Consider the following 22,719-nt stretch of genomic DNA (forward strand, 5'->3'; position numbering starts at 1 on the left):
TGTAATATTATTCCGGGTATGTTTAATGTATTTTAATTTTGTGGAAATATTTTTATTTAAATTGAATAATAGAATGGTGGGACCCTTGTACTCGTCCTTGCGCAAGAGCACGGATGTGGATGTTGTGCTCTTGCATAAGAGCAGACAGAAAAAGTGGGGCCGGGCCTATATCCGTGCTCGTTGGCAAGAGCACGGTTGTGGATGCTCTTATACTCGTATAATCCGACAACCATCACGCATTTCAACTACACACTGAAATCCGATCGAATCGGGTGAAAATGGCGGCGTCGAAACCCTACGACATCGTGATCTTCGGAGCCTCCGGTTTCACCGGAAAATACGTAGTCTGCGAAGCCTTCAAATTCCTCAACGCTCCCCACTCCTCCATCAAATCCCTCGCCCTCGCCGGCCGCAGTCCGTCTATCCTCTCCGATTCTCTCAAATGGGCCGCCGCCCCCAACCCTCCCCGTCCATCCCTCTCCTTACCGCCGATACCTCCGACCCGGCCTCGCTCGCCCACCTCGCCTCGCAATCGAGGATCATCCTCGACTGCGTGGGCCCATTGGCTAAATTCCACGAATGTACGTCATTGGAGATGATATCCGCCATTTGTACCCGGAAAAAAACATTTCTAGTGATGGGAAAGACGCGTGAGGCTCTCGCATCTTTGATAAACCAAACACGCGATAGTCTCTTGCGTGTATACAAAACATGCGTTACTCTTATGCGTGTTTTAATTAAACACGCATCAAGCTCATGTGTGTTTGAAAACACCCGATCGGGTGAATTTTCAGTTTCAAAACACCCGGCCGGGTGAAATATTTAAGACATGAGGAGTCCAGAGAGAATACCCGGTCGGGTGATTTTAACTTTCAAATCACCCGGCAGGGTGAAATTCGTGTTTCAAAACATGCAAGAGGCTCACGCGTCTTTCCCATCACTGCAAACATTTTTTTTCCGTGTACAAATGACGGATATTATCTCCCATGACGTACATTCGTGGAATTTACCCGGGCCCATTTCGCCTCTATGGGCAGCCCGTCGTGGTGGCCTGCGTGGAGTCCGGCTGCGACTACTTGGACATCTGCGGCGACCCCGATTTCATGGAGAGGATGGAGGCGTCCCACCACGCCAAGGCGGTGGAGAATGGGTCGCTGGTGATCCCCGCTTGTGGCTTCGACTCCGTGCCGGCGGAGATCGGCCTCATGTTTCACTCCAAGCATTGGGGAGTCGGATAAGAGGATTGTGGGAAATTTTGGGACCTATGAATCAGCGGTTCTTGGGGTGGCTAATGCTAATAAGCTGGCGGAGTTGGGCTGCTCCAGACCCAGAAGGCCGCGTCCCACTGTATGCTTAACTCTCTTCTTGTTTGTTTTCGTTTGTGTTGTATTATTTGTGTTGTATTATTTGATTAATTCGTGCCTAGGGAGAAAGGGGTTTAATGGCGAAGATGAAAAATTCAAATTGGTATTAGGTCATAGCGAATTGGGAAAAAATTTATGTAAATGGATATTATAGGGTGGTATTCAGTTTTCAGGATAAAATAGTACTCCATCCGTCCGCCTTTAGGAGGTCCCATTTCAGTTCGGCATGGATTTTAAGAAATATAAAGGAAGGTGGGTAAAGATAGTGGAATGTGAGACGCATTTTTATATATTAGTTTTATAAAAGAATGCGAGTGGAATGAGTCAGTGGATCTTGAGGTCTACCTACCATTTCCTAATGGCGGACACACTGAGACTCCTGGTGGCAGATGGAGAAACTAACAATATATAATCTAGGATTAAGTTGTAAGAATATTTTACTTGGAGGGGATGACTATGACTAATTATCACATGATTATCCATCTAAGATTGAGTTGTGAGATCCAATCTCATGAACCGAATACATTAAATATTTAATCCTTAGATACAATCTTGCAAACTCAACGGCCCCTACGTGTATTAGATGGAATTCCTCAACGAATCCTTGAATCTGATGTGCAAGAAATCATTTGCAAAGTTTAGGGATAGTTTATTATAGCTGAACTAAACTTGAATTGTCTGATTTTATTCATAATTTGGGGAAAAAGGGATTTCATGGATAAGAGAATAGGGCAAAGATATATATGTACATGTATACTTCATCAATGGCCTATTACTATTAGACGGAGTTCGTTAATGCACTCGAGGGTTCCTCAATGAATAGTTGTTTCTGTTGTGCAAGAAATCATTTGTAGAGTTTAGGAATATTCAGTTTATTCTATGAAATGTATTTTCTAGAGTTGAAACTAAACTTGAATTTCAGAGCGTAGATTTTAGTAATGGAGTATTATAGTACAGTATGTTTTATCTGAACCATATATTTCCTTTATTACTGGGGCAGCGGCTTGAATCTCAAACTCAAACTCAAACCTACCTTGAATTGAATCTCAGATTCCTGGACCTGCTCCTTCGAAGGGCTCCATCATTGAGAACCAGAAGTGAAAGAATAGCAGAGGAATTGATATAGAATGTAAAGAGAGACTGCATATTTCCAAAAATAGTATATCCATTCATTGCTGTGGAATTACATGCTGCACACATATATATATAGCTACACTGGGAATAATACTCTATCCTCACAAGCAATAGAAGAGTGACAACACAACACATTTAACTGCCTTGGACCACAAGAGCGAGCTGGCCACCCTCTGTTGCTGCCAACGTTTTAGGTGGTCCCAAGAGCACATCTTTCCAGCTCTTCATGCTGTGAGTAGATGCCACGTCTTTAGTTTCAGCTAGCTTGAGAGTGCATAGGCTAACACCTCCCCTCAATTCGAGAGAGGCAAGCGAGCAAACGCCCAGTTTATTGCGCAGCCTGTTGAAGAATTGCAAACTCAAAGGTTTAGTGAGAATATCAGCCACTTGATCAATAGATGGCACATGTCGTAGATCAATCTCCTTGGCTACTACCTTGTCTCTTACAAAGTGTATATCCAATTCAATGTGTTTGGCTCGCGAATGAAGAACAGGATTGGAGGCCAAAGAAATGGTACTAAGGTTGTCCACCCAAATTACAGGAGGTGCATCCAACTTAATGTTTAACTCATGCAGTAAGGATTGAATCCAAACAATGTCAGAAGTAACAAGAGCAAGACTTCTATATTCTGCCTCAGTACTAGATCTTGACACAACCTTTTGCTTCTTAGCACACCATGAGACTAAGTTTTCTCCAAAATACACACAATAACCTGAAGTAGATCGTCTGTCATCAATATCAGATGCCCAATCTGAATCTGAAAATCCAGCAAGAGAGAATTTGGAGGCTTTAATGTGCAAGCCATAATCAGCAGAGCCACTCAAATATCTTAAAATCCTTTTTACAGCCTTCCAATGAGTATCAAGAGGACAAGACATATATTGACTTACTTTGTTAACAGAAAAACTCAGTTCAGGTCTGGTCACAGTCACATACTGTAGAGCTCCAACAACACTTCTATATAGTTTTCCATCCACTGTAGGTTCTCCCTCCACCTTGCTCAATTTGGAATCAGAAACCATAGGAGTTGGAAAAGGTTTTGCCTCTGTCATTTTGACCTTCTTGAGAAGTTCAGTAATATAACCAGCCTGAGATAGATGAAGACCTTGAGTGGTTTTTGAAACCTCAATGCCAAGAAAATGTTTTACTTCACCCAAATCCTTCAAAGAGAATTTCTGATGTAGCTGAGCAACAACTCTTTGAACACCAGATGGAGAGCTACCAGTGAGAAGCATGTCATCGACATATAAAAGGAGATAGATAGTGTCCGACTTGGTGTTGAGGAAAAATAATGAATGGTCTGCCTTGGATTGAGAGAAACCAAGATCTTGAAGAGTAGACTGCATAGTCAAGTACCATGACCTAGAGGCCTGTTTAAGCCCATATATAGCTTTATTGAGTTTACAAACCATCCCCGGTGGTCCCTGCTCAAATCCAGGTGGCTGTCTCATATAAATATCCTCTTTTAACTCACCATGAAGGAATGCATTGTTAACATCAAGATGTTTGATTGACCAGCCAAAGGTAATAGCAATAGTAAGCATCAATCTGATAGTGGTCGGTTTAACCACAGGACTAAACGTTTCAAGGAAATCAAAACCTGCTTCTTGAGAAAAGCCTTGAGCCACTAGCCTAGCTTTGTGTCTAGCAATTGAGCCATCAGCATTTTTCTTGAGTCTAAAAACCCAAGTAGAACCAATGAGGTTCTTACCAGGAGGTAGGAAGACAAGAGTCCAAGTTTTGTTATGAAGAAGAGCAAGAAATTCCTCGGTCATGGCACATTTCCAAACTGGAATAGCAAGTGCTATCTTAGCTGACTGAGGAATAACAATGCACAGTTCATCCCTTTCAGAAGAAGCATCAACATCCTTTTTGGAAGAAACATCAGCAGTGAGAATTTTTGGTTTAAAAATGCCATGTTTAGACCTAGTGATCATGGGATGATGGTTAAGAGAGACATCTGGGAGAGTAGGTGAAGCATCAGGGAGGGATAAGGGAGAAGAAGGCAAAATGATAGGAGGAGTAATGGGAACAGAATCTGAATTTTGACTAAGAGGGGAAGTAATGGGAACAAAATCTGAATTTGGACTAAGAGTTGGAGATGATGCGGTAATAGGAGGGGGAGTGTGGTGCGGAGCATGAGGAATGTTGGAGGGAACAGAAGCTGAGCATAAAGGTGGAGGCGGAAAGAAATCAGGAACATACAAAGTAGGAGAGGCAGGTTTGGTGAAGTGTGTGGAAGAGAGGTATGGAAAAATTGATTCATGAAAAATGATATCCCTAGTGATTATGAGCTTTCCTGACCTGAGAAGTGCCTTATAACCCTTATGAGAGCTACTATATCCCAAAAATATAGCAGAATCAGACCTGAAATCTAATTTGGATTTATTTTGGTGCCTGATATAAGGATAGCAGAGGCACCCAAATGGTTTCAAGGCAAGATAATCAGGTTTGGTTTTATAGAGGATCTCATATGGTGAGGAGAATGACAATGTTTTAGAGGGAACTCTGTTAATGAGGAATGTAGCAGTGACAAAAGAATCATCCCAAAAATTTGAGGGCAATCCAGACTGAGCTAAAAGTGTAAGACCAGACTCCACTATATGTCTATGCTTCCTCTCCGCAAGACCATTTTGTTGTGGGGTGTAGGGACATGAGACACGGTGAACTATCCCCTCAGATTGAAGAAAATGAGATAAACCCCTGTATTCACCCCCCCAATCACTCTGGAGTATTTTGAGTTTACAGCCAAGCTGAGTTTCAGCTTGAGACTTGAAATGTTTAAAAACTGGGAGAAGTTCATCTTTGGTTTTCAGTAGATAGATCCAAGTGAATCTGCTAAAAGAATCAATGAAATTTACATAGTATTTGAAACCATTTCTGGAAGTAATGGGGGCAGGTCCCCAAAGATCAGAGTGCACAAGTGCTAAGGGAGCAGAATGAACAGACAGAGATGGAGAATAAGGTAATTTGTGACTTTTAGAGATGGAACAAGAGTGACAAATGAGATCAGATTTCATTGAATGATAGGGAATATTACAATCTGCTAGAATTTTTTTAACAATAGGAAGAGCACAATGCCCTAATCTCCTATGCCAAAGTTCTAGATTATCTGATCTATTACAGACAGAGTTAAAAATAGTAGGAATGTTTTGAGGTTGAGCATCAGGAAGAGAGCTCTTGATTGAAGTAGGCCGAAAGAAAGTGGAGTTTGGGGAAGCTTTAGACTTGTGGACAAGGAGAAATTTGTAGAGACCATTCTCAAGGGTGCCCCGTAGAAGGATTTGCCTGGAAACCTGATCTCTCACAAGACAGTAAGAAGGATGAAACTCAAAGTAAACACAGTTATCTTTAGCAAAATGAGACACACTAAGGAGATTCTTAGACACTTGAGGAACATGAAGCAAATTACTGAGAATGAAACATCTGGAATTAGGGAAAGAGTGAGAATCAGGAATCACTGTGGAACTACCAACATGAGCAATTTGAATACCAAAATTATCACCAAGATGCAATGAATTACCTCCATAATATTCTGAGGCACTATTCAGATTTGAAAGATCACTTGATACATGGTGTGTGGCTCCGGAATCAGGATACCAAGAGACTGAAGATGAGCTATCATGGCTGGAATCATTTGCAGGAGAGTGATAAGAATTACCCCTGGTCTGAGCAATGTTAGCAGATGGCTGAGGATTTCCATAAGATTGATGATTTGGTCGTGGCTGAGATGGTTGAGGCATGAAGGACTGCTCAAATCTATACCAACAGCGGGCTGCGGTGTGACCGGGTTTTTGACACAATTGACAAGTCAGCCTTCCTCTTCCTCTTCCACCAGATCTACCACCTCTGCCACCCCTAAAACCAGATCCATAACCAGACATTCTTCCACTTTCATCTTGTTTGTTGAAGCGATTATTTGCATCTGCACGTTGCCCAGTAGTTTGTGCAACATTCAAGGAAGGAGTAGATCCATCCATGTTGATCTTTGTGGATTTAGCTGCATCCAATCTAGATTCAAAGCTGTGCAATAGAGATGTTACCTCTTGCATAGTCCATGGATCAGTTCTGGCTGAGATTGCAACCATAACTGGATCATATTCTGATCCAAGGCCACCAAGAACGTACAGAATTTGATCATCTTCAGATATACGACATCCAGCAGCCGCGAGTGCATCACAACAGCACTTAACTTTTCCCAAATATTCCCTCATGGACTGGGACTCTTTCTTGGAGGACTGAAGTTGCAGTCTATACTGCATTATCTTGGCCTTCGATTGACCTGCAAAGTTAGCTTCTAGAGCTGTCCAGATCTCATGACTGGTGGTTAATCCAACCATGAGAGCAAGAACGTTTTCAGTGAGTGAAGACTGCAACCAGGAGGCTAAAAACTGATCCTGCTTCCTCCACAACAGAAAATCTGGATTCACCTTCTTTTGAGTTGTACCTTCAATAGAAATTAAACGCGGAGGAGCAACTTCTTCTCCTGTCAAAAATGGCTCCAGATCTAGAGCTCTAATGGTGGACATTAGTTGCTGTTTCCACACCAAATAATTACTTTCAGTGAGCTTGATGGCTATGGGGTGTGTTTGGGTTAAAACGGGAATAGAACTTCTGTGAGAGGATATATCCTCCACATTTGACCCACCTTTCTCAGCCATGATTCAAAATAAAGAAAAAGAGAACAAAAAGGGAAATATGCAGAACCTAGGATGAACCTAGGCTCTGATACCATGAAAGAATAGCAGAGGAATTGATATAGAATGTAAAGAGAGACTGCATATTTCCAAAAATAGTATATCCATTCATTGCTGTGGAATTACATGCTGCACACATATATATATAGCTACACTGGGAATAATACTCTATCCTCACAAGCAATAGAAGAGTGACAACACAACACATTTAACTGCCTTGGACCACAAGAGCGAGCTGGCCACCCTCTGTTGCTGCCAACGTTTTAGGTGGTCCCAAGAGCACATCTTTCCAGCTCTTCATGCTGTGAGTAGATGCCACGTCTTTAGTTTCAGCTAGCTTGAGAGTGCATAGGCTAACAAGAAGCAGTTGGGTTTACGCCTGCCATCAGCAGACTCTGTTGTTGTTCGAAGAACACAGGCTATGTTGACTGAAAACCCCCATGGTTTACCCGGTGTAAACGAGGGAGGAGTTCTGGTCATTTTGGTGTGAAATTAGGCTCAAAGTCATTGCTCGGCTTGTTTCCCGTGATCACACTTGGTGTGTTCTTGAGCAAGAGTAGAGGCGGGAGATGGCTTCTGCTCAAGTTTCCCTCCTTCTTCAGCGTCGGATGGTTCAGGAAGCAGGGGCCTTCCGAGGAGGAAGTGGCGAGTGCTACCTTCAAGATGTGGTTTGTGGGACAAGGGTATTCGGATGGTAGTCTAGCTTCGCTGGGTGACAAGAAGCCTGACACCGAAGTGGTAACAAGGGCCTGAGATTGGATATCTGACTGCTGGATGGCCGGTGGAGTTTATACGCCTGGGATTGTATTTGGCCCAACAGACCTTGAGCAGCGCCTGCAGGACAATGGGATATCATTCGATTTCATCTAAAAAAAAAGCGCTTTCGTCCTGAAGACTGCCTGCTTGCCTGACTTGTGTACGGTTTGACATTTTACATTACATGCTGCAGTAAAAGAATGCTTCTTGAAATTCTGTCTGGAAATCTATCACCAAGTGCATATCATGTGATCTGGATGTTTGATATTTCTTGCTTTTTCAAGAAAAAATGAAATGTGTGTAGATGAGTAGTTACTTAAATATATGCTTAGTATCTATCAATCATCCAAAAATGAAATCTCCCTAACATAACTCTTTTTATTGCATTTAAAATGCTCTGTTTTTCTTTAATCATTACAGACTTCTTACTAACACCAATCTTTTTCTTGCGAATTCCGTCGTGTTCGACCATCCACTTGAACGTACTTAAGATGCCAGCATCTATTCTCTATGTTAGGTTACTTAAAACGGTGTTGTTTATGCAAAATTCTTCAAATTTTCTTTCTATCCATTATTCGATCAATTTTCACATGTGCTATGGTCACAAATAATAGAGGTCCATATGAAAAATTAAAGAGGTTGAAGTGGAAGAGTAGCTGGAAGTTCAAGGTAAAGGATAAATAGGATCGATTGAACTACATTCAATCATGAAAATTGTGTCTCAGGATTCTCCTTGAGTGTTACTCCCTATTTTTTTTTTATCTTAAATTCCATTTACTATGGGGGCGTTCGGTTTGTAAGATTGTATCCCGGTATTAAATATGTAGTGTGTTTGGTTCATGAGATTCAGTCTCACAATTCAATCCTAGATAGATAATTAGTCATAGCTAACCCCCTATAACTAAAATAATCTCACAACTCAATCCTATATTACCTCTAGGTAATATTTTATCTTGGAAACCGAGCGCCACCTATCAATAAAAATCCTATTCTTTTCTGTCAGTCTTCAAAACTGTGATTACGTTCTCCTACCAGTCTTCATCATCGTTGCTTCTTTCTTGGTTCCAGAGAAAGAGTGCAACAACATGATTTCATGTGGAGTGTACACAGAGAAATATTTGATGACATGTAAGATTTATAGTGAAAAGTTTAGAAGCTTTGTTATTTGGAAATGGTTAAATATGATGTTCTAATGTCATATTGTAATTACAAATTCACCCAAAAGCATCATCATTTATACAAAAGTTTCTATTACATAAATTTATGAAAGCAATTACAACTAATTACATAGATTTGGTTTGAACTATAAATTTATCATCTTATCTAGTTGTTGCTGCTAGTAAACATCTGCATGACCTTGTCTAAAGCCTTTTGAGAGCTACCACCAATCTCAGAGGCTTCCCTGGCTCTTTCCCTCACAATCATAGCTGCCTTGTTGATGTCCAAATCTTCCATCATCTGCCTAACCACTCGGCCAATCTCGTCCCCGTCAACCACCTCCTCCCCTCGGCCGTTCCACTCCCTCATCCAGATTCCCAAACCAGTCTTTTCAACAGCTTCTGCATTCATCATCTGGTCACCATGTTGCGGCCATGCCAACACCGGAACCCCTTCCCAAGTGGCCTGCATAATCGACTGCCATTCACATTGATTCACAAACACTCCAATGGCAGGGTCAGTAAGAACCCTCTCTTGATCCACTCCCCCTTTCACTATCATCCTGTTGTCACGTCTCTCAAAGCAAGCCGTGCCTTGAGAGATCACCCACAGGTAATGATATCCGCATATCTCTAACCCTTTTCGCAGCTCTCTCATCTGATCTTCCGAGATTACTTCCTGGCTGCCAAAGTTGACATACACAACTGATTTAGCAGGTTTTTCGCCCAACCATGTGAGAAGATGCTGCTGGCCTCCGAGTTTCTGGTAAGGTTGAAGCGGGCCGACAGGGAAAAGTGGCGGCTGGCTTCCGTTGAGGGCTGCCAGAGTCTCTTGCTCAAACCAGTCGAACGTGTTGAAGAGGATGCCACTCACGCTTGAGAGTGCTCGTGCATTTGGGACAAGGTATTCTGTTAGCAAATGATTTGTTGATGATTTCTTTAGCCAAGCAGCAGGGATGTTGGCTTTCTGTATTGATGGCATTCCCTGCACTTCAATCTCTTCCGCAGAGTCGCTGAACACGTTCGGGTCTTGAGACAGCAGGCGCGGTATGTTTGTGATCACGGCTAAAAACTTTGCCGAGGTGGTGGAAACCACCAAGAGAGGAATGTTGAGATCAGTGGAGATTTGAGAAAGCGTGGCTGCTATAGCGAAGTCTGAGAATACAGCGGAAGCGCGTATAGAAGCTAGAATCGGGGTTAGTTGATCGAGAGAACGATTGATGGTTGCAACGCGTGCGATAAATGGATCATCACTGATGGTGGTGGCGTCGTCGGTATCTGCTAGCATATCTACATCAAGAAGCTCCACACCTGGCTGGCTGGCGAAGTCGGGATCAACGGGATGAGGTTGAACGTTGATGAAGGTGACTCTGCAGCTGCGTGGAGCTGCCATCGCTGCAGCGAGTCGGAAGAATGTAGCCGGATTTCCGATGCCACTGGGAAGGAAAACTAGGTGAGGAGGCTGAGGCTTCTCTCTCATGTTTGAAACTGACATTTTCAAATTTTGAATCATGTTTACTACATTAGTGTTTTACTTGTTCATATATGGATTGGTCTCTACGTCGACATCTTGTTGGTTTGTTGTTGAAATAGGAATCTACTTCATTGTTTTTGCACGAAGCAGATAACATTTTGTGTAGTTTATTGGTCATGACTCATCTTTGTAGGGCAGAAGGTTTTTTGTAGAATTTATGTCGATGTCTCTTGTTATTTATATGATACTATAATTTTGAATCATTGATGGTCCCGCCTTATATAGGATATAATCATAATCATTAGCTATAATAAAGATATTTACTGATAAATTAATTTTTTTCTTAATTCAAAATACTCTACAAAATTTAGGAAATCTATTATAATTATAAATATTTATCAATATAATGAATTTATATATTAAATTTACTATAATTGTAAATCTGTATTGTCACAATTATCATGATTATGTCATTATAATTTAATTCAAATAGTATGAATTTTTAATATTTTTTAGACTTAATTAACATGATATAGACAACAGTTTATTCTGTTTTTATTAAATTATTTTGAATTTTTGAAAAACATTTTTTAGAATAGAAATGGAAATAAAAGAATTTGAATTCATATTATTAGATAAATAATCTTTTCACTTATCCAATTTATTACTCCATTCGTCCGTCATTTGAATAGCACATTTAACTCGGCGTGGATTTTAAGAAATTGCATGAATTTGTGAAAAAAATAGAATTTGAGTGCAAGTCTATGTCTCATTTTTAGCATTAGTTTTATAATGGATTGCGAGTGTAAAAAGTTATTGAGAGGTGGGGTTCGCATACTAAAAGTGGAAAATAAATAAATGGTTCTATAAATCGTAGATAACCCAAAATAATAAAATACATTTTTAAATGGTGGACATATAGAGGTATTTTTGTTATTTTTTCCAAAATTCCCTTTTTATAAGAAACAATATCATTACACAAAAAATAAAAATAAAATAGAGAAATAATATACTTCATCTGTCCCTCATTATGTGTTCCAGTTTTCATTTTGGCCCGTTCTTTATTATTTGTCCCGGTTCATTTTTACTATTTTTTATAATAGACCACACATTCTACTAAGTCATTTCCTCCTCATATTATATTATAAAACTAATATAAATATAAAAGTAGGAATTACATACCAATAAGGCAATAACTATTTCAATTCACTTTTCTTTATTTTTCTTAAAATCCGTAGCAGATTAAAGTAAGATAAATATTAGAGGACAGAGGAAGTATTTAATAAATTTTAAAAATATGTTATTACACCCTTATATTATATTATAAAACTAATATAAATATAAAAGTAGGAATTACATACCAATAAGGCAATAACTATTTCAATTCACTTTTCTTTATTTTTCTTAAAATCCGTAGCAGATTAAAGTAAGATAAATATTAGAGGACAGAGGAAGTATTTAATAAATTTTAAAAATATGTTATTACAATACAGTTAGGCATCAAAAGGGTTAATCGGGCTTTGAAGTTTGGGCTTTAACTCAATAATGTATATGCAGAAACATAAATAACAAACGTCTCCTTACGTTTACAAAATAATAGCCACATTTATCATTTTGATTCATCCATAAATAATGTCCACGTTTTTTTTTCCATTTCTGATAAGGACTTAGCTTTCCACTAACTCATTTAACTCATTATCTATTTTAAATAATAATTATAAAATTAATATAAAAGTGAGTCCCCCATTTCACTACCAATTTCTACTCACTTTCTTTTACACTCCTTAAAACCCGTATCGAGTCTAAGTGGAATTTTATATCATGAACATATAAAGTATTATGTTCTTTAACAAGTACTACTATATCCTAATTTACTTTACTCTATTTTCACTGCCACGTTTTATCTTCTTTCTTCCAACTGTTACCCACGGTTCTTCTCTCTTTAATTCATTTCAGTACACAAAATTTATAGGCTAAACAACCAATCATCACATATTCGAGGATTAGCAGTGGTGGCCGATCGCAAGGGTCGAGCGATCGGCCACCACATAGGCCCTCAAAGGTCACCATTGTGGAGAGAGGGTCTATCTCCATGCCCCATCGCCTCCGCCTTAGAGTCGATGCTCATATCGGCCCTCATCGACCCTGCGATGGGCCTCCATTGCGGGGACTCGGGCCAATCAAGGAGCCGATATCCCCTTTTTAAAAAAAAAATTAAAATTCAATTTTTAATCCAATATATATACCTCATTACCCATCAATTCACATTCATATCTTTCCAATCTCAGTTTCAATTTTACTTATCTCCACGGTGATATGAACTTCAGCAACGAGGTGCCTGACATGAAGGGGAAGAAGAAGGGACAGTCGGGGAGGAGCCTGAGGTTGGGTGGACGAGGAGTACCTACTCCGTAGAGGAGTCGATTGCTCTTGCTCTGTAATACCGGCTTCTTTTATTACCCTTTTCCTTATATGTTTTAAATGTCGAACAAGAGGAATGTCACTCTCTTTGATTCATTGATTTAAATGGAATTCGTTACCCTTTTGTTGATGCTTAATGTTGTTAGTTCGTAAAAATAAAAGTTAAAGTGATAATCAAACGAATTAAAACAATCTACCATATGTTTATAGAATACAATGAACGTTGTACAAGGATTTAAAGTTGTTCTTCACAAACTAAAAGTGTTCGAATTATATATATATATATATATATATATATATATATATATATAGGGTCTTAATCTATCAAAAGAAGCCCTTAAGTATAGAAATACAGACCAATTATGGACTGTAAGATATGGAAATGAATGGCCAAGATCTGGATTTGTCAATAATTTCTGTGGGTCATAATATGATTGATCTATGTCATGAAAGAGTAATTTAGGTATAGAAAATATAAACAACCGCCCTTCCGTTAATTAAGACCGGATTAATTGGGATCATTACTCCACACGTTTTCTAAGCTGATTCTTCGGTTCCAGCGCCATTCAATGCATCTCTTTCACCAAAATCTCAACCACATCCCCACAAACCCTAGAATCTAAACGACAAAACACCCAAATCTCAACCCCATCACCAAAATCTCTACCCAATCGCCCAAACCATACAAATCTGTAAACATTAGTCGCCTCCTCCACTATTTCAACCTCGTATGCACCAAAAATTGAATTTTCCATAAAAACCGATTCCTCTACTACAAAACCTTGGCAGAATTCAAAACTCGACGAAGAAGGATAACAAAAAAGCTACCACAACCATGGTCAACACTAGAGCCTCTGGATCCGTACCTCATGACGGAAAAGGTTAGTACGATGTTGTAACCCATGACTTAAAGTTGACAAAATCAGGCCGATTGCACCAAAAATCGAGTTTTCCATAAAAACCGATTTCTCTACCACAAAACCTTGGCAGAATTCAAAACTCGACGAAGAAGGATAACAAAAAAGCTACTACAACCATGGTCAACACTAGAGCCTCTGGATCCGCACCTCATGCCGGAAAAGGCTAGTACAATGTTGTAACACATGACTTAAAGTTGACAAAATCAGGTCGATTTGTAATTTAAATCTGTTGTTCATGTAGTGTATGAGAGAACATCCGCGAAGACAAAGCTACAAAAGATCCCAAAGGCTCCGAGAGGTAATACGATTGAATCATGCAAAAACAATTATTAAAAAATTAGATATGGTTTTGGGTCATACTAAACAATTATATATGTCATATCAGAATATGAGTATATTGGGTCCTATTAAGGCAACATTAGAGTCATCATATAAAACAAGTGTTTTATATACAAAAAACGTAATCTACTATCTTGGGTCGTAGTAGATGAATATAAGGGTCATGCAACGCTAATGGTAAATTGGGTCATAATTATCCTAATTTCAAGACATGACAAAAAACTATTGACAAACAGATTGTAAAATACAATTAAGAATTAACTCAGTAATTTATAACAACGTAACATTGTAAACAAATTGGTCTCCAAAAAAAACTTAAACTGACGTTAATTAAAAACAGGTAATATACATTGTATCAAACATCAGAATTTCTTCTCGACCGTATTTACGAGCTAAATACAACCGTGTGTTGATGTTGGCAGGAAATAATCACAGCGCGTTACTGAATAAAGAGGCGGCATCTAAACATTATGCAAAGAAGAACAAGAAAAAAAGATCAATGTAGAAAACATGATATCAAACTATGGATCTCGCCAAATGGTTATGTCGTAACTTAAATTAGTGGATCAAATTGTTCATTTCTTTCAAGATAGAATTTCTCTTGTTTTTGAATCATGTTTTATTCAGCGGCTGGATGTCATTGGTACTACATACTGTTTCATCTCTAAGCAGAGAAAAATTTCCATTAAAATGACCATTAGATGATTTCCTATTGTTCAGTGTAATATATATTAAACACATATGTGTGTCATAGAATTTTTAGGTAGATCTGTGTCACCATCGACGAACAGAAGAGGCATGTCATAAAACTACTAAATACCAGATAGCAAAAACACGATTATACTCAAGTTTTTATTATATTAATAAAGCTAGTACGATTAAATCATGAAAAAATAATTATTAAAATAATAGATATGCTTTTGGGTCATACTAAACAATTATATATGTCATATCAGAATATGAGTATATTAGGGCCTATTAAGGCAACATTAGAGTCCTCATATAAAACAAGTGTTTTATATACAGAAAACATAATCTACTATCTTGGGTCATAGTAGATGAATATAATGAAGGGGTTGGCAGTGGAAGCGTGCATCAATATCTGATCACATGAATTTGATCTATTTAGCAGATTATTCAGACAAATTCTATTCGCGCAATTATCACATGTATCATGCTCATAACTTGAATTAAAACATGCTTTAGCATATAAAATCCCTAAAACATGCTTACTACGGAATTAGCCAATTTACCTCGTTGATTCAATCAAGAATCGATGATGGCTTGCTCCGTCTCCACGTGAAGATCTTCAATACAAGACCTCGGATCTTCTGACTGGTGTCCCGGACTATACGCTGATATTTGTGTGGGCAAAACTCACCAACGTACTAGGACTCGAATAATGGAAGACAGAAACTGCTCACGGAGGAGGCACAAATTTCGAACTCTCTCTCTCTAGAGGGGGATGAAATTTTTTTGTAAAAAAAGAAAAAAATGTTTTCTGTCTCATTTATTCTCCTATTTATATTAAGTCACAAATTGGGCCCAGTCGGGGATCTAAGGAAGAATTGGATCAGGCCTCACCCAATTAGCTTTTTACTAATTAAATTGAACCCACAATTTAATATAAGCTTATATTGGAATATTACAAGCAGCCACTACAGAAGTAATATTGCACTGCCTTTCCAAATCCGAAATTACAAGTATTCCAGGTTTCCTTTATTTGCGTTCAATTCATTTCCCGCGCTTAAGATACAAACATCCATTAATTAATTAATGTCTGCTATGGACTTAATAAAACCTTGTTTCGAGCTCCTCTTGTGGATGTTATCAAACGAGACTCTCCTCGCGCATGATTCAACGTAATAGCAATCCTAGCACCGCTAGATAATGATCACCACTACACAATATACCTGGATCGTTGGGTTACGAAAAACCCGCACCTTTGTTAAGTCAAAGTAGTAGATACTCAATATCGTATGCTCAATGCTAACGTACATTGATTAAGAAATTATTATCAAGACCTCGTCTTTCAGTAGATAGCATAAAGACTCGTCTTGCTGTTAGATCCATTTGGTGCTATACCACACCAACGTCATCTTATTTCAATAAGGCTTAGAAATAATCGGACTGACATTGCAACCTTTCACGATAGGTAGTCTAGGCCTATCTGGGTTGTGAAATTCTTCTTTTTCTTTGTTCAGAACTGACCGTGTTACCTTAAAGTGGACGACGCCCACAACCGGTCTACTAGAACAAAGAATTAGACTTTGTTACGTTCTTATACATTTAAATATGCAATAAACAACCATTAAATGTAAAACATAACAACATTATGACAAAAATAATCTGTTTTATTCATTGGAAAATAACAAGTAGAGTTTTACAGTATCCAATCACTCGAAAGGTGATTTCTAGTATACAAAACCCTAACAATCTCCCAATTATACTCAAAAGAGCTTTCGAGTATACAAAAAATAGTGCACACGTCTAAATTTCTCCCACTTATACTGAAAGCGAGTTGAGGTCTTGAATGAGTCGAACTCCCATCCCTTCAACGTGGCATTCGAACGGTTTCACCGCCAAAGCCTTTGTAAAAGGATCTGCCAGGTTGTTCTCTGACGCAATCTTGACCACTTGTATGTCTCCTCTTTGCACTATATCTCTAATGATATGATACTTCCGCTCTATGTGTTTGCTCGTTTTGTGAGCTCTTGGTTCTTTCGAGTTTGCCACAGCACCAGAATTGTTACAATAAATGGTGATGCTCTTGGGCAGATTCGAAACCACACCTAAATCTATAAGGAAGTTCTTGAACCATACTGCCTCTTTTGCAGCCTCCGAAGCGGCCACATACTCGGCTTCCTTGGTCGAGTCCGCGATGCATTTCTGCTTCACACTCTTCCAAATTACGGCTCCACCTCCTAAGGTGAACACATATGCTGGAGTAGATTTTCTCGAGTCCTGATCAGCTTGAAAGTCTGAGTCAGTATATCCCAAAGGACAGAGCTCGACTGCATTGTAAACTAGAGCATAGTCCTTAGTCCGTTTAAGGTACCTGAGTATGTTCTTTACGGCAGTCCAATGTCCTTGGCCCGGATTCGACTGATATCTTGCCACCATGCCAACAACAAAGCAAATATCAGGTCTAGTACAAAGCATAGCATACATGAGACTTCCAACTGCCGAAGCATATGGAATCCTTCTCATTTTCTGTATCTCAGATGGCGTTTTAGGGCACATCTCTTGAGATAAATGGATGCCATGTCTAAAAGGTAAGAAACCTTTCTTGGAGTCCTGCATGCTAAAACAACTAAGTACTATGTCGATGTAAGGTTCTTGAGATAAGCACAACATCTTCTTTTCTCGATTCCAAAGAACCTTGATCCCGAGGATGTGTCCCGCGTCTCCCATATCCTTCATCTCGAACTGGTTCGACAACCAAGTTCGTACTGATGACAACATCTTTTTATTGTTTCCAATTAGAAGAATGTCATCTACATATAAAACTAAGAATACCACATTCCCCTTATCAACTTTCTTATACATACAGCTTTCACTTGGGCACTTTTCGAATCCAAACTTGCGAACAGTTTGATCGAAACATTGGTTCCACGATCTAGATGCTTGCTTGAGGCCATAAATGGCCTTCTTAAGCTTCCAAACCATGTGTTTTTTGCCCTTTATGGCATATCCTTCGGGTTGTTCCATGTAGATGGTCTCCTCAAGACCGCCGTTTAGAAACGCAGTCTTAACATCCATCTGCCATACATCCCAATCCATATAAGCTGCAATAGACAATAGTATCCGGATCGATTTGAGCATGGCCACTGGGGAGAAGGTCTCGTCATAATCGACGCCTTCCTTTTGGATATACCCCTTGGCCACTAGTCTTGCCTTAAAGACTTTAACTCATCCATCTGGTCCACGTTTACGTTTATATATCCACTTGCTCCCAATAGCAGTACAGCCTTCGGGTAGGACGGACAAATCGTAGACGTCTTTGTCTATCATAGATTGTAGTTCTGAATCCATTGCTTTCACCCATTCGCAATGATCGACATCTGCCAGCGCCTCCGCAAAGTTCCAGGGATCTAATACATTGCTGTACGAGGAGTGATCCATAGATTCCCCCAAACCAATGTATCTGTCGGGCTCATGCGAGACCCTCCCACTGCGGCGCGGCACTACAATATTTTGAGTAGAAGTTGAATTTCAGGAATTGATTGTACACTTGGTACTTGTTCTTGGTTAATGGAACTTGTGACAGAAGTCAGCTCATCGAGAGCCACTTCACTGCTGGGTTTATGATTCATTACATAGTCTTCCTCTAAGAATGTCACGTTAGTACTCACAATGACTTTCTTGTCTCGGAGACTAAAGAATTCATAACCTTTCGTGCCTTTGGGATATCCTATAAACAAACATACCTCCGTCCTTGATCCTAGCGTAGTTGGATCCTTTTCCAATACGTGAGCCGGGCAACCCTAAATCTTGAGATGTGCTAGATTGGGCTTACGCCCAGTCCACAACTCATAATGAGTAGTAGGTACGGATTTCGATGGTAAATTGTCTAAAATATGGCTTGCAGAAAGCAAGGCATGTCCCCAAAATGAAATAGGCAGACGCGCATAACTCATCATCGATCGAACCATGTTTAACAAGGTCCTGTTCCTTCTTTCAGCCACGCCGTTCTGCTGGGGCGTGCCCGGTGCAGTCAGTTGGGATTCAATTCCCGACTCCGATAAGTAGTCCAAAAATTCGGCATTGAGGTATTCGCCTCCACAATCAGATCGTAGGCATTTGATATTCTTTACATGATATTTCTCCACAAGAGTCTTAAAGTCTTTAAACTTGTCAAAACACTCTGACTTGTGACGCATCAAATAGACATATCCAATTTTCGAGAAGTCATCAATAAAAGTGATGAAGTATCGAAAACCACCCCTTGCCTCTATAGACATTGGTCCACATACATCGGAATGAACGAGCTCAAGTACTTCCTTGGCCCTATTGCCCTTAGCCTTAAAAGGCCTCTTGGTCATCTTGCCTTCTAAGCATGACTCACACTTATAAAAAGTTTCCTCCTCCAGACCTTTAATAAGATCTTGTTGAATAAGAGAATGGATCCTCCTTTCATTGGCATGACCAAGTCTAAAGTGCCATAAGTACGTTTCGTTCATTGAACTTGAAGGTTCCTTTCGTTTCTTTGAAATTTTCGATGTTGTATTGAGTTCTGATTTGCGATTATTATATTGTGTAGAAGTGATTGTGTACAGATTGTTTTCCATGATACCACGACAGATATAAGAACCATCTTTCTTAATACCGCAGTTGTCATTAAAAGAAATCAAATATCCATCGAAAACCAATTTAGAAACTGAAGTTAAATTTCTTCTAAAAGAAGGTATCAACAAAACATTCTTTAAAATAAAAAATCTATCACTACTAAAACGCAAATAAATGTCTCCCACTGCAACGGCCGCCACTTTGGTAGCGTCGCCCAGCTGGACTTCGATCTCACGATTATGTAGCCGTCTTGTCACCTGCATTAAGTCAGGATCAAAACAAATATGATCAGTGGCTCCTGTGTCAATAACCCAAGTGCAAGTAGATGTCAAAGTCAAACATGACTCAACTACTAAAGCTTGGTGCATACCTGTAGCCTTGCCCTTTTTAGGACAGTCTGGCTTCCAATGCCCCTTTTCTCTGCACTTGAAACACTTCCCCGTGGGCTTCTTGTTTGCCCTCTTCCTTCTTCTTTCCCTTAGCTACTTTGCCCGATTCTGAGTTCGGTGCCTGCCTTTTTCCTTTGCTAGGCTTGAAGCCAGAGGAACGAGGTGCCGAAGTCATCATGGCAGCCTTAGCCTGAACCATAAGGTCCTCTGCTGACTGAAGTTCAGTCAACAGTTATCCCAAGGTGTAATTCCTTTTTGTTCATCTCGAAGTTGAGCTTGAACTGCTGGAAGCTAGGGGGAAGACTTTGAAGGATGATTGTTACTTGGGACTCGGGATCGATCGTCCCTCCCAACACCTCAATCTGGTTGAGGTGGCCCATCATCTCGAGGACATGGTCCCTCACAGACGAGCCTTCCTTCATTGTGTTCGACATGATACTCCCAAAGGCTTGAGACTTAGCCGTTCAATTCTGAGTACAAAAAAGATTCTTGAGATTCTGCATAATCTCGGCGGCAGTTTCCATAGCAGAATGCTGATGCTTGAGTACTGATGACATAGATGCCAACATGTAGCACTTAGCCATCTCATTCGCCTTATGCCACCGTCTGTGTGCATCTCTGACTCCTGCCGCAGCGGTAGCCGTTGGCACTGGAGGTCGCGGGGTGGTGAGTACAAAGTTGTACTCTTCAGCCTTAAGAACGATGTCCAAATTTTGTTTCCATTCTATGTAATTTCGGCCCTCGAGTTTGTTTTCTTTGAGAATTGCAGAAAGATGATTGAACGACATTGTGACGATTTGAATTGCACTACAAAACAGAACATTTACCATTTGTCATAAACTTATGTAAGAAGTTTGATTAGATTAACCATAAAACTTTTTAAAATCTTACAACTGTAAAATTTAAATTTTGTACCCTCCAGAGGAAGTCAATACGCATTAAAATCTTACAATTTTACTGGTCACAACACCGACGAATAGTCCAGAGACCACAGAGTGGCATGCCCGCCTAATGTTACCTAAGTAAGACCATCTCTTTAGCATTACAGAGTCTCATTTCTACAACACACTCCCATAACAATGTTCATGTGCTGCTAACAAGATCAAGCTATCTCATAAATCCTGTGTGAACTTCTGAATCTCGTAGTTTCTTAGGATTATTGTCCCCACAGAGCAGGTGGCGATAATATTGGAAACTATATTCTAGTTCATACTATTTATATTTGAGAAGTCCGCCCTCATGAACTTGCTATTTTCTTAGGATTATTGTCCCCACAGAGCAAGTGACGATAATATTAGAAAAAGGCTTCATAAATTGCAGACCAATTGATGGAGACCATATACATACGTTGAGTTCGTAATTATTGCTTAGATATTTGGGTTATGGTTTTTATTTAATTATCCTTAGCCTTAGGGCAGAGATAGGCTTGATTAAATTCTGTTGGTATTTAATTTGCTGAATAATTAAACCTTTTGATTAATGTTGTTATCTTCCTTTAGGAAATTGTTGTTCTAGAATTTAATTCTTATTCATGTCTACTATAAGATATATCTAAAATAAATGAATTATTTAATCCTTAATAAGACATGAAAAATAAATTCAAATTATTTCTTTGTTCAAGATTAGGAAGAGATATTTTATTATTTAATGTATTCATACATATCTATCCTTATTAGGATCTTAGATATATAAATATTAGGAAACTATTAAATTATTCTTATTCATATCATCTAGGAATCAAAATAATAATATTTATTTCCATAGATATAGAAAATAATAAAAGTATTCCTTAAATCTAGATTAATATTATGAAACTATTAAATTATTCTCATCCATATCATCTAGGAATCAAAATAATATTATTTATTTCCATAGATATAGATAATAATAAAAATATTCCTAAAATCTAGGCAAATCTTCCATGAAGATTTTATTTCCATTAAATAATAATATTTTAATGATATATTTTAATAAAATAATTAAATAATCATTAAAATAATCCTTCATCGTTATATCATCGTACGAGGTTTGCACGAACGATGAACAACGAAAATCCGATGAGTTCTTCATCGGCCCACGACGCATGCAGCGTCTCGGCCACCGGCAGGCAGGTGGCGCGCCAGCATCTCGGCCAGCGGCTCGTCGGGTATCGCCTCCGTCTCGGCCAGGAGCGCGCTCGGAAGCGCGACTCCTCTCGGCCAGCTGCGAGCGTCCGTCTTGGCTCCATGTTCCGTCGGATGGCTCGAGCTCTCGGCCAGCAGTGCGCACGGTGGCGCGGCTGCTCTCGGCCAGCTCGGACCGCCTATCTCGGTCCATCTCACTTCAACTCTTCCCACTGCCCCAACCAGCGACACGCCAACAGGCGCGACGCTCTCGGCCAGGTGTTCCGTCGGGTGGCGCCGGACCTTCCGCCGAGGGTTCGGCCTGGCGTCTCGGTGCCTCTGCACTTTCTCGGTCAAACTGCCGTGCCACTCTATCCGCCGTTTCGATCTCGACGCGGGTTCCGCCTGGGTTTGCGGTCTCGGCCGACGATGTGCACGAGCCCACGCTCGTCTGAGCGTCGCCTTATGACCGCGATCCCTCGGCTCCCACTCAATCGACAACCCTACCTCGATCGCGTGTGGTGCGATCCGTCTCGGTGCGAGCGCCGATGGATCGCACGTCTCGTACATTCGTGCAATTCAAGTTCATTGATTCGACAGTTCTTGAGTTCAACATGCATAAAAAATTAAACAAAAACACAAGAACATTCTTCACAATAAAATTAGACATGCATAC

The 22,719-nt window shown here is 39.8% G+C and overlaps 1 protein-coding gene and 1 pseudogene across 1 annotated transcript; one reads left to right on the forward strand and one right to left on the reverse strand.

Annotated features, from left to right (window-relative positions):
- Positions 1–278: 278 nt before the first annotated feature.
- LOC121754542 lies at positions 279–8,066 on the forward strand (annotated as a pseudogene).
- Positions 8,067–9,275: 1,209 nt separating this feature from the next.
- On the reverse strand, positions 9,276–10,604 carry LOC121754543 (UDP-glycosyltransferase CGT-like). The gene has a single exon (XM_042149883.1). The coding sequence runs from the start codon at positions 10,602–10,604 to the stop codon at positions 9,276–9,278; it is 1,329 nt and encodes a 442-aa protein (XP_042005817.1).
- Positions 10,605–22,719: the final 12,115 nt, after the last annotated feature.

Source organism: Salvia splendens, chromosome 11 (genome assembly GCF_004379255.2).
Source record: "Salvia splendens isolate huo1 chromosome 11, SspV2, whole genome shotgun sequence".
Lineage (NCBI taxonomy): Eukaryota > Viridiplantae > Streptophyta > Magnoliopsida > Lamiales > Lamiaceae > Salvia > Salvia splendens.

What these genes read in the sequence shown, in the direction of transcription:
- LOC121754543 (XM_042149883.1), bottom strand. Translation starts at nt 10,604, where the DNA reads ATGTCAGTTTCAAACATGAGAGAGAAGCCTCAGCCTCCTCACCTAGTT.